Consider the following 12,620-nt stretch of genomic DNA (forward strand, 5'->3'; position numbering starts at 1 on the left):
CCAGGGCTCTGTTTTGGGCCCGATTTTGTTTTTACTCTATATCCTTCCATTAGGGAAAATGATCCAGACCTTTGATGATGTTTCCTACCATTTGTTTGCGGATGATATTCAGCTTTACTGCTCTTTTAAGCCCTCTGAGATCCAGAAATTAAGCTCTCTGCTGAAATGTCTTGCGCAAGTTAAACAATGGCTCGGTGCAAATTCCCTACAACTAAACCCAGACAAAACGGAGGTGCTGGTGTTTGCCCCTGATGACGCTTTGCCAGGGATTCACCAGTATTTGGGCGACCTGAGTTTGTCTGCTAAAACAAGCCTTAGAAATCTTGGCATTATCTTTGACAAAGCAATGTCATTAGAGCACCACTCTAAACTGCTGACAAGGAACTGTTTTTACCAACTGAGGAAAATCTCTAAACTACGTTCAATTGTGTCCAGAGATGATCTTGAGATGATTATCCACGCCTTTGTGTCTTCCCGTTTAGACTATTGTAACAGCCTATTTTCCTGTCTAAACAAAAAGGCGCTGTCTCGTCTCCAGCAGGTACAAAACTCTGCAGCGAGGTTACTGACTCGCACAAACAAAAGGGCCCATATTACTCCCATTCTAAAAGCCCTTCATTGGCTTCCAGTCACTTTCCGTTTCAATTTTAAAATTCTGGTGCTGACCTTCAGAGCCTTGCATGGTCAGGCTCCCTCCTACATTAGAGACTTGTTGTGTCCTTATACCCCCTCCCGGAGGCTGAGGTCCCAGGATCAGAACCTGCTCATGGTCCCCCGTACCCGTTACAAGACCAGAGGAGATCGCTCCTTCCAGGCGGTCGCGCCAACGCTCTGGAACGATCTTCCGTTTTCGCTGCGTCTGCTTGATTCCGTTGATGCTTTTAAGAGCCAACTGAAAACCTATCTGTTTCAGAAAGCATTTTAAAAATTCCAGTGATAAAGGGTTGTTTTATGACCATCATATTTTTGTGACTGCAACTGTAATTTGTATTGTATTGTATGCACTGTATGCATTGTGAAGCACTTTGTGACTCCTGTCTGTAAAAGGTGCTATATAAATAAATATTACTTACTTACTTACTTACTTACAGTATATAAGGCAATCGGACATTTTGCTTTCAAAGTAGCCCGAAAACATTTTCATGGCCTGGAAGTAATGGCCAAGCATTGTTTAATAGTTTGCTAAAAAAAAACAAAAAAAACAAATATGTAAACTCTTCTCATTTCTTACTTTAATGACCTGAGTACTATTTTTAAAATGATGTCCTATTTAGACTAACTGTGCACCCAACAGCTCTCTGTTGTCCTTAATGAGTCTGAAAACAACCTTCCTACTCAAAGGAATTCTACGATTTGTCGTCTTATAGGACAGCTGGTGATTAATCTGAGTGGCAGCTTATCTCTGGTTATGAGGAAGTTGAGAACGGAGGGTCAATGTATCATGTACACTGAAAAAAAAAGATCATACACATCAACAACTGCTTGTACAGTTTAGATTTTTTTGTAAAGGCTTACAAAGTAAATATATTTATATTTGATTTGACAGTATGTGTCAATCTATATTTATCACACTATGTACATATAACTTGCTTCTGTACATCACATTGTAAAACAGGGACAGCACAGATCATTCTGTAATGTTATACTAAGCTTCAAATATCATTTTTTTTTAAGAATTATTCAAAGACAATAAATATCTGTGTCTTCTAAACATGGTTCCCAAGACGTTACAACATATGGGCATTTCCCGACCTGGCCCCATTGTTGTGGGCAGCTGAAACGAGTTTAGCCTCTGTTCACAGGCAAAAGAGCATATATTGTATATAGCACATGATATATGGTAGTTTTGTGTTGGGTTAATGGCTGCACTAATCACCGTGGTAGTTCAGTTAAATGTGGATTCCTGAGTAAAGTCAGATCCGTAACTTCGGGATAATGATTGGCTCTGAGAGCTGGGGTGCGAAGCGGTGCTGGGCTCACTGGAGGAGCAGCCACCAACGGCCTCCTCTCCCCGTCGACGGAGACCCGGAGCTCGGCCCACCTCGCCGCGTCGGTGGCGCCTCCCCACTCCCTGGCCTTGCTGCCGTTGTTGGCCCCCTTCACCTGACAGGTGCCGGGCAGAGGGGGCCGGGACTCGGTGGCTGGCGGTGGCAATTAAGGACACGCGCCGGGCCCTTCTTGCGGATCTCCCCACCTGCGTTGCCCGCCGGGGTACCCCCTCCTACTCTCCTATTGAAATCCATGATATAAATTGCCTTGTTTACTTAAATAGTTTTGCATACCCCGGATGTCACAAGCACTTTCCCATTCGCCGTCATGCTGTATACATCTTTCACTCAACCATTCACAAACTGGTTGTACGCCTCGAGTGATTTGAAAGCCTGCACTCTTCTATAGTATAAGCACTTTTGGAACAAACCAAATAGTTTAGAATGTCTATTTTGCGTTATAGCAGGAAGGTTTTTGTGGTCAGCGGTATTTTGGTTTGACAAACTTCGTGCGGATCGATACTGATGCATTCCATCTTGCTGTCGTATCTGCGTCTCGTTTGTTTATCTAAACCATCTCTGTACCGCTTTTTGGGTGGTTGACCGGCCATTTGTGTTGGTTTTGTCAGACATTTTAACCGTCTTTTGTGGAGTAGAATGCAGAGAAGCAGGTAAACAATACAAGCGTGCCTCTAAGCTTGCCCTCACAGATGGCATCTCCGGGAGGGTCACGTGACCTGTGGGAACTATGTATATACTTTCAGGGTGCTGAAGACAGTGAGTAGTAATGTTTTAATACTGTTTTTACATGCATTTTCTTTCTTTCTGTCTCTTTTGGCTTTTTTAAGAATTCATGAACTCCAAGCAGAGTGAGAATAAAGTGTGATTCCCTGGTGGAACATGTTACCCGGTGCAGCAGTGAAGGGCAATAAATGGACAGATGACATTTAATGACAAAATAAGCACATACACACTGATGACTGATGACTAGCACAGAAAGAAACACACCGCTACAATACAAGGTAGCAAGAAACATTCCATTTTTATAGGTCTCAGTCCAAAGCAGGCATCCATTCTTGCAACCACCAAAGGAAAAACATTTGATAATATATAATCTAACAAAAGCTTGGGACAAACCTGTTCATGCATTCATTTTTCCAGGTCATCTACAGAGGTTTTAGGCCTTCCTAAGCAGCCATTTTGTCCGTCACTTATTTTCACTTCCTGGTTAGTTTTATAGACCCTTTGATTGTTTGTAAACATTGTGATGTATTTTGTTGGGCGGGGCTTTGCCTAGAGGCGAACCACCATAGATATATATAAACACTAAATGACTTACCCGAGCTGTTAGACAATGGGGAGCAAAGTAGCAACGTGGAGGCCATCTTACCTCATACACTTTAACTTGCTCAATTTTCTAACGGCAAGCGGCAATTTCAACATGTACAAGCATCCTGTGTCATACCTACGTATAATAAGGTTTGTAATAAACAAACCATTTGTAAATTTGTCAATATTTCATCGAGTTAAGAGTATTTTTGTTTAAATACCCTTAACTACGAGCTACCGTAGAGCGCGTCAGAATGTCAGAATGTCAGTTGTTTGAGGTAAGATGGCGAATCCTGCTTGCATCATCTACTGTTTATATATATATATATATATATATATATATATATATATATATATATATATATATATATATATATATCCTTTAGCCAGCAGCGTTTCCTGTTTTTGCCTCCAACCACGTCACTCGTGAAGTGGGCCATTAAGGGTCTATAGTACTTTTATAATTGTATTATAATTTGTATAATCTTACAAATTATATAAAACACCAACTTCTCTTACAAAACAAATAAAAATAACATAAAAAGAGTATTTCACATCTTGCTGCCCAAAAAAGATAAACCGTTTTCCTGCTTCAGTTTGAGGGAGCTAGCTGTTGCTTCCTAACACGTGAACACAAGGCTTTGTTTATCATTCAGCACTATCCATCTGTTTTGATCTAATTTTTTTATGTTTGAAAGCAAGGACAACATTTACTCGGAAAATTACAGGGTAAATATTGTCTTTCTTTCTGCTGTGGGATCATGTCCTCAAAGTTTGCAGTTTGGTAAATCTAATATAAGTACAGGAATATAAATAAACCAGAATAAAAGTTGGATGAATTCAAGAAAAGATTGTATTTTTCCCCAAAGCACCAGCTCTTACTGTGACTTGCAAAAGTGAATGATAATGTACTTTTGTGTGTGTGTGTGTGTGTGTGTGTGTGTGTGTGTGTGTGTGTGTGTGTGTGTGTGTGTGTGTGTGTGTGTGTGTGTGTGTGTGTGTGTGTGCCTAGTACTTGTGCAGATATTTTCAGGGCTCAGCTAATCATCCAGCAGCGACACTGCAGCTGCATGTGGGTGGAAGACCTAGCTTTGCAGCGTTACATAAGAGCTGAAGAATGCCCTCTCATTCATTTGCTTTTGATGGAATTCTCTTTCATTGCTATTAATCCACTCCCAACGTACACTTGGTGCAGTGATGGCAAACCCAAACACAGAAACACTCCCCCGCCCACTGCACACAAACACATACGCATGCAGAGTGTTCCTGTCTTTGGTGTTGATATCGTTAAAGATGTGTGAAGCACATTTTAATCTTTGACTCGTTTAAAATATAACTTTTCAAAGGTCGTTTGAGGTCATATAAAAACGTATCATACACACTGAGCACTTGATTTTAGAGGCTCCTTGAATTTTGCTGCTGGTTTAGAAAATGTTGAAGTATAGATTGTTTGACAAAGGACAAAACCTTTTTAAAACATACAGATACTGTATATGTAACCAATTGCAGAATCATGAGAACATGTTTGCACTTAAAGTTAAAGTGTTGATGATGTTTTGTAGACTTGTCACTGTTTCTTGTCCATTCTTTTCACAGCGAGCGACATCATTCGATAAAGAACTCTCTGAATGCTGCAGCACAACTGAGACACACTGCTCCGCTTTTGTTGCCATGGAAACAGCTGAACAATCAAAGCTTTTGATGGATGGTGAAGAGGAAGGTGCTGTGGATAACTCGCCAGAGGAGAATATTCTCATTGCAAATGATTTGCAAGTTTGTCCAGAGTCCAGTTCATGGCACGATATGGTTTGTCTGGATCAAGAGGAAGTTTTGATTCCAGAGGTTAAGCACGACGAGTACAGTGGCAACACATTTTCTGCTCATGATTCAGAGAATTATCCTTGTGTCATCAGTTTTGATGAGAATGAGACTGATTTTAAAAAGCAAGAGATAACATTACAGGATTTTGAGCAGGAACAATCTACTTTTCAAATGGAGCTTTCAGAGCCAGAACTGTGTCCTGAGCCTGAGCAAGACCCTGAGCCAGAGGAAAACTCTGAGCCCGAGCAGCAATCAAACCTAGTGGAAGGTTGTGAAATACAACGCTATGCTGAGCTACTGCAGGATGCTGATGAAGAGGAATACCCTGAGCCTGATCAGCTGCAAGACCTGCAACCGTTTCCTGAGCTGGAGCAAGAACTAGTGATAGAATCGTTCACTGAATCAGACCAAGAGCTTGAACTAAAGCCAAGCACTGAACTGGAGCTGGAAGATGGTGACAAAATTCTTGACCCTGAAAATGATTCCCATCAAGATATGGCATTATATCAAGATGAACTTTCACAGCATTATGGAGATGAATTGGTGTTAGATCAATGTATTTCAGAAGACGTTTCGTCAAACATGTTCTATGAACCTTGTGTGGATCCTGACCAAAGTGAAACAGAGGAAAGCCCAGTGGTCGCTGACACTGACTCAATCGATAAATGGAGATTAATATTTTCCTCCTCAATTAATAAAGAAGATGATGATTCATATTTGGACAGCCTCGAGCTGAGTGCTCAGGATCTGTTTGTGCAGAAGATTGAGGTCACAGACTGTGAAGAACATGGTATCAATGACTTTGAAGATGTTTACATTGACATTCCTTGTGTGAAGGAAGCTCCGGGAAAATCTGAAGATATTTACCCTGTTCCTTCACACAACATGGAAACTAACAATTTTAACCTTGAAGAGCAAGTCTCTGAAGATACTTGTGCAAGGAGCCAAGATCCCATTCCCATAAATGCCAACGACGAGCAAACCGTTACTGACCCAACCAAGAAGCTCCCTAAAGACTTCTGTGTGATACAGGAGACCAAGAGTGAGAATGTGAGCACAGAACATGTGGACTTTCAGTTAGCTCGTAAACAGTGGCGCGATATGGAGGAGCAGACCACAAACAAGATTATCATTCCAACAACAAAGCAGCCGAGCTTTCATGGGAGCCACAGTTTTATGTACACCCCAGTGCGCATCATTGACAGAGGGCACAAAAAAGCATATGAATTTGAGAGCTTAAACTTGGCTCGAGATCATTCTCACACACAATTCAGCCCCTGCTCTGAGGATTCAGGCCTGGAGGATTTCAGCTCTAAGTCCCCTCATGATGATGGAGATACACCAGAAAGGAATATTTGCTTGTCATTGGAGAAGGAGGAGAACTTCAAAAAAGAGAGAGGCATCTTCAAAATGAGCAAATCGACTGATTGTGCTCCTTCACAGAATTACCCCAGGTCCATAAGCACGCCACTGATGCCATCATTCATCATCACCTCTTCTCCCACCAAGGAACCACTTAAACATGAAGTGTCAGCAAACAGTGTCATTATCCTCGAGCCTGGCAGTGAATTGAGCTCCCATTCCCAAACTGGTAATGAAAACGTTCCAACTTGGTCGGGTGATGGGAGCTCTGAAAACAGCAGCTCCAACGTCATCATTCTAGAGACTTCAAATCTTATTATCCGCAGTGCCTCTGAGTTCTCTCTGAGCAGAGTCTGTGAGGAATCCCAGGAGAAAATGTTTCTAAACAACCCATTTTTTAAGCTGCGTTCAAGAAGTACAGCATCGTTTGTGGATGAAGAAATAAAGATGGCTAAGCAACGGGAGGAAGAGCTACGAAAGGACAGGGCCAATCTCTACGGCAAGGACAAGTTTGACACGGACAAGGGGGGCTCAAACCGCATGGACACATTGGCCTTCAGTCATTCAGGTACGTTCACTCACTGCTCATGCTACAATTCGGATTTTTTTTAATTACATTCTGGCTAATGACAGTCTTTCATTTTTGTTCATAGTTGATGTACCGATGAAGTGTTTATCATCCCCATCATCGCCAATGAAAACAACTCACAAGATGAATCGCTTTGCCTTGTCCTGTGATCACGGAGTAAGTTCTTATCCTTTTTCCCCATCATGTTGTTGTTGGTAATGTTGTTCGTGACCTTCATCAAAGAGAGAATAAATGTTTTAAAACTGTGAATGAACGTCAACAAACTCTAATTCCCACTGAGCTCCAGTACAATAGGTGGGACAGTGAATAATGGTTTGATTATTGCTTTTTCCCACAGTTTTCAGAGAACTGCGGTGGAAGACGTAAAAGTGCAATGGCTCTGCGCTGGGAGGCGGGTGAATTTACAAAAAATGACTGAAGATAAATGAATTGCTTGCTTGCCGTTTACAAGCAATATCTGTCACTGATATTGTTTTGTAAGGCAGATACATATATATTGTTGGGATTGTTGTTGTTTTATGTTATGTCACCTCACATTTGCTTCTGTGATGCATTTTTGAAGTGCGGAGCCATATTAGCTTAGAGAAACTTCATTGAATGTCCACACACCAAAGGGCCCTCGTTTACAGTAAAGTCAGCAATGCTGGGGCACCCTTGATTTTAAAATGTAAAGGGCACGTGTTAGATGACAGTTGCTTCTTTTTGTTCACGTTTCACTTTAGTTGAGCCTTATGTATCTTTACTCTCAAGGCGATGTACATCAGTAATACATGAGTGATACATCAGTTAGAAGACCAAACAAAAACAACAAAACAGAAAAAAAGCAATTTTTTTATTGAAAAATTGAAAAATTATCTGTATATTTTAACGCTAAGGTTTGATTATTTGCCTTCGTTGGTAGGATTAGTGGCAAGTAAGAAAAAAACAACTTTATTAGGTTCTACCAAGATTAAAAGATGACTGACGGACATTTTGGGTTCAGTAAGACTATGATGCTAAATATAAAATTATTGGTTGTTTATTATGAACGTGTTAACATCAGCAATCATATCAAGAATTATAACAGCTTCACCAAAGTGACAGAGCACCGGTATTATCGTATCAACAACAGCAGCGTGACGCTCAGGTCCATTACTAAATCAAGGCTAATGAAAGTCGATCTTCAGTTACAATGGTTGCCATTTATATTATATTTCAACACCAGCTGGAATCTAAAACCGCTTTGCAGCATCGTAAAAAGTTGCCAAAACTCAGTTTTGATGAAAAACACTTGACTGTGTTCCTCTGCGGGTTGGTTCTTGGTTAGGAGAGGCTCAGCTAGTATGCTGTCATCAATGAGACGGAGACTAAAAGACTTTTAGTCTTCGTCTCTTTCATTTTACCGTTATGAGGCAGACAGATTAAAAGAGTTCCTTATTTACAACTGTAGCCTATAAACGCTAATTTCAGAAATCCTGTTTTACATTTCTTGTAAACATTTAAGGCGGTAATCTTTAATAATACTGAATCCGTATCGTTACACCCCTACTGACCAAAAATAATTAACTCCAGTTACAGATATCTGCTGAAACCTTTAGAAGCAGACTGAACAATGAGGATTAATAAGGTACAAAAGTGAAATACGGTATAGTTAATGATTGCAATCATTGTTGAAATGCACTAGAAGTGTTCCATGTCCCCCGATTCAGCTTTATTGAATCTTTATCAGCTTTCTAGCTTTTTTGAGTTCTGAATGCCTGATAGATGAACTCCCATTCTGCACTTAGAATGCCTGTCAATTAACTTAAACTAACTCAATGTGAGACCCATTTTAACAGGGAAGCGTGATTATTTCAAACTTTAAAAAGTTCTTAGAGCTTTTGCAGAAAGCAAGTCAAAAGGCCAATTCTTTCTTGTTTGTCAATATTTAATATGCCTGCAGCATCGTACATTTTAAAAACACTGGAAAATGTTTAAAGGGGAAGTGCATGATCAAATCGATGCTCAGCAGAACAGATTACCAGCCTTAAAGTGCAATAGATCAATGGCTTTGAAATTAGTTTAACATGAAGACTCTTATTTCAGCTTTTACAGTGATCCACACTGAAGAATGAAGTGCCAACATAGCAATGATTTGAACTGTCATATAAGCAGTGGTATTTATTAGGTTGGGTCTAAACTTCTTGCTTGAGAGTCAAATGACAGCCACCTTTGTGCAATGCAATTACCCATATGATGGCACTTGGAGTACCATTCCAGGCTATTATGAGGTAAAAAATGTGCCTAGAAAAAAAAAAAAGTGTTTGTGGTACATTTTAGCATTGCTTTTAACCCTCCAAATGTTTTCTTTTTATGATTCAAATACATTAATTTGTTATTTTATTAGGTACACCTGCTCAACAACTTGTCACGGCATATGAGATGGAATCATCTTCAAAGCTTTTGGCCTGGTGAAATTTTAAAGTGGGCATATGAGTGGAGAAAAAACAGGGATTTAAGTGCCTTTGAACGTGGCATGGTTGTAGGACCCAGGTGCGGTGCTCAGAAACCTCTGATTTATGGTTAGTGCCATCATTTTCGAAGGCGACAGTAAAAACAATGTGATGGAGGAAAGCTTTGATGATGTAATACCAAAAAAAAAGGTTCTCTGAGAATTGAGGGTCGATCCAAGTGGGAGAAGCTTATAGAGAGAGTGGGCGGCTTGCAAGAAGCTGAGGAGATTGGTTTCACATTAGTTAGCGTAATTTGAAGACGACGGATTCCTTTATTGCTCATACAACGCTCAATACATTTTTCTGTATTTATAAATATTCAAATGCCGTCTACATCATCAATGTAGTCTTGCCTGCTCAGAATTATGGCTCAACATTCATATCTACTGATATGTTCATTTATATTTACTGTACATATAATAAAACATGATGAAATTAGCCCCAAAAAAGGGTTAATTTCTATACATAATCCCCAAAAGCCATAATGAAGTTTGTACAACAGTAAATATTAACGTTTGCAGCAGATAAACTGAGCTACAAAAACAAACGACTGCACGGTCTGTCGCTGTAGTCATAATAAAAATAGTTAAAAGATAAAAATCTGCAGTTTACACAAACATGCGAAAGCCTTTAGATACTGAAGTAATGGTGTAAGAGGATGCTTTGGTTTTCGTTCGCGCTTCTTATTACCAATTCTGATGCTAATGTCACACTGTCACTAAAATATAAATAATTATAATTTCTGAGGTTTTCAGCACTTTGTGGAATGTATAGTACAGCGGTTGTATGCCTGTGTAAAGGCAAGGTGTACCTAATGAATTAGACATTGAGCAGAGTTAATTGTTGAAATATATGTAATTTTTCCAATACTCATTTTGAATATAATGTTAGTTTTAGGCCAGTATGTTGTTTTAGTGTGTAACAATTTGTATCAATACACAAAGAGAAAAAAACTATGTTTACAGTATGTTAATAGGATTTAGTTTATTAGTTTGTAATAGTGTAAATAAAAAAGTGAATTATGGAAACACGTATTATCCTGTTTGAATGTAAAGTAACTTGCATTAGTATTACACAGTGGTTTATTGCGTTTACATTGACATTTTACTGTTATTTTATTGTTTGAGTCAAGGATGGAGCAATAAACAAGGTGGAATATCTATACAAATAAATCACGACTATGGGCCCCAGGCCACGGACTTGTCATAATTATAATGTAAAGATAGTAGGTACAGCATGTTTATGCCTTATGGACTCCTTGTTTATTTTATGTTTCATTTAAATGTCTACTGTAGACCTGCTTTAAAAATATTAAGTAACAATATTGGTTTTGACTAAAACTATGTAAGAAGATAAATATTAGAAGTTTTTAGGGGAAGAATTCCAACAACACTCGCAGATTTTAAAATCCTGAATCCCATTTTAGCCTTTGCACCAGTTGATGAAGTGGATGGATTTAAGTATTCTTTAATTATGGTCATTAGTCAGCATGACTATCATAGCTTCAGTTAGTGATACTGTATCCAGGAAGTTGGGGTGGGGGGTTGGCATTTTTTTGTATAACTGGTTCATTGGTAAATTGACTAATGGACCATATACCAATTTACTTTTTGGTAAACTGGTCCAATTTGCCAAAAACTGGACCATTGGTAAATTGACTGGTTATAGGTTAATTTACCAATGATCCATTGGTCCAGTTTTTGGTAAACTGGGCCAGTTTGCCAATAACTGGACCATTGGTAAATGGATTATAATTCAATTTACCAATGGTCCATTGGACCAGTTTTTGGTAAACTGGGCCAGTTTGCCAATAACTGGTCCATTGGTAAATGGACTGGTTCTAGGTCTGTTTACCAAGGACATGATTTTCCATTGAGGCAAAAGGCCCACCTATCAGTGTGTTAAGGTGAATTGTGAACAATTACTTGATCAGCATGACTGCACCTCAACTGTTTAATTCTGTTGATCCAGAGGATGCCAGCTCAAATCTGTGCAGTGCGGTTCATCAGTATCCTTTGTTAAACCGTTGTGTGTATGTTATTAAGAGCTGTAAGTACAAATAGTTAAAAAGCAGGTGATCTATGTGTTGCTAAGTATCTGTTTGGCTTTTCCTCTTCTGGCTTCATCTCAATGTACGGTGCAGCTCATCTCAGCCAATTATTGCAATACATTGAATGGAACTTAAACCTTTGGCTCATGGACCCCCCAGGGGTCTGAGGACCTGAGTTTAATACAGTAGAACAAAGGGAATATATCCAACACTACAAGCACAAAAAAACATGCTCTGGAACACAGTGATTTCCAACCTGGTCTAAGTGTACCCTTAAGAGTGTGTGACCACATACAGAGAGTATGTGGAAATTATCGAAAATAACCAAAATGCCAGAAATACACAAATAAATGGCTTAAATTCCTAATTACTGTTGGGCTAGACATAGGAAAGCATGTATAAATAACCATAACAGGTAGCAGGTACACAACAGTAAAGGTTGGAAACCACTGCTCTAAGAGATGGGTTTTTATTTTTTTGCAAAATCACAAAGTGTAAAGCAACCAACACATAAGCTGTAACTACTGTGTTTACAATTTGGTGGCTTTGTCCTTTGTGTTTTTGGCCAGAAATGGTTACACACATCTTTATCTTGAAAAACAAATGCCTTGTAAGTACAAAAAAAATGTATAATCACAAAGATATAAACGCGGGGGAAGAAGGCAGGTTCCACCCTGAGATCCCCTGAGAACATTTGCTGTGTTTGGCAGAAATGCCTCAATGTTAAAAGCAAATAACTTTATTATATCTTTCTTAGCAGTTTGAATGCATTTCATATATTAGACTGTATTTTGGTAAACTGTCTCGATAAAGAAAAATCTATGTTGTTCAATGTATATGCGTTGTATTTTCATACAAAGCTTTTCGCTGTAAATGAGTTGTGAAGCCGAGTGAACATAACTCTGCATTTTGAAAATTATATATGTGATTTATGTGACAAATGATTGTTTTAGTAGAGAATTTAACAAGTGAAAGTGATGATAATGAGTGTTAATGGGTTTTTGGCAATG

At 39.1% G+C, this 12,620-nt stretch overlaps 1 protein-coding gene across 2 annotated transcripts in view; it reads left to right on the plus strand.

The window, feature by feature from the left end:
- palmdb (palmdelphin b) overlaps positions 1-8,868 on the plus strand; it is a 44,077-nt gene extending 35,209 nt beyond the window's left edge. For both annotated transcript variants that reach the window (XM_028434409.1, XM_028434410.1), the window contains 3 exons: positions 4,914-7,068; positions 7,154-7,245; positions 7,427-8,868. In XM_028434409.1, coding sequence (XP_028290210.1) covers positions 4,914-7,068; positions 7,154-7,245; positions 7,427-7,507 — 2,328 coding nt within the window. In that variant the 3' untranslated portion in view covers positions 7,508-8,868. The remainder of the gene's footprint in view (positions 1-4,913; positions 7,069-7,153; positions 7,246-7,426) is intronic.
- Positions 8,869-12,620: the final 3,752 nt, after the last annotated feature.

The sequence above is a fragment of the Gouania willdenowi genome, chromosome 20, assembly GCF_900634775.1.
Source record: "Gouania willdenowi chromosome 20, fGouWil2.1, whole genome shotgun sequence".
NCBI classification, from domain to species: domain Eukaryota; kingdom Metazoa; phylum Chordata; class Actinopteri; order Blenniiformes; family Gobiesocidae; genus Gouania; species Gouania willdenowi.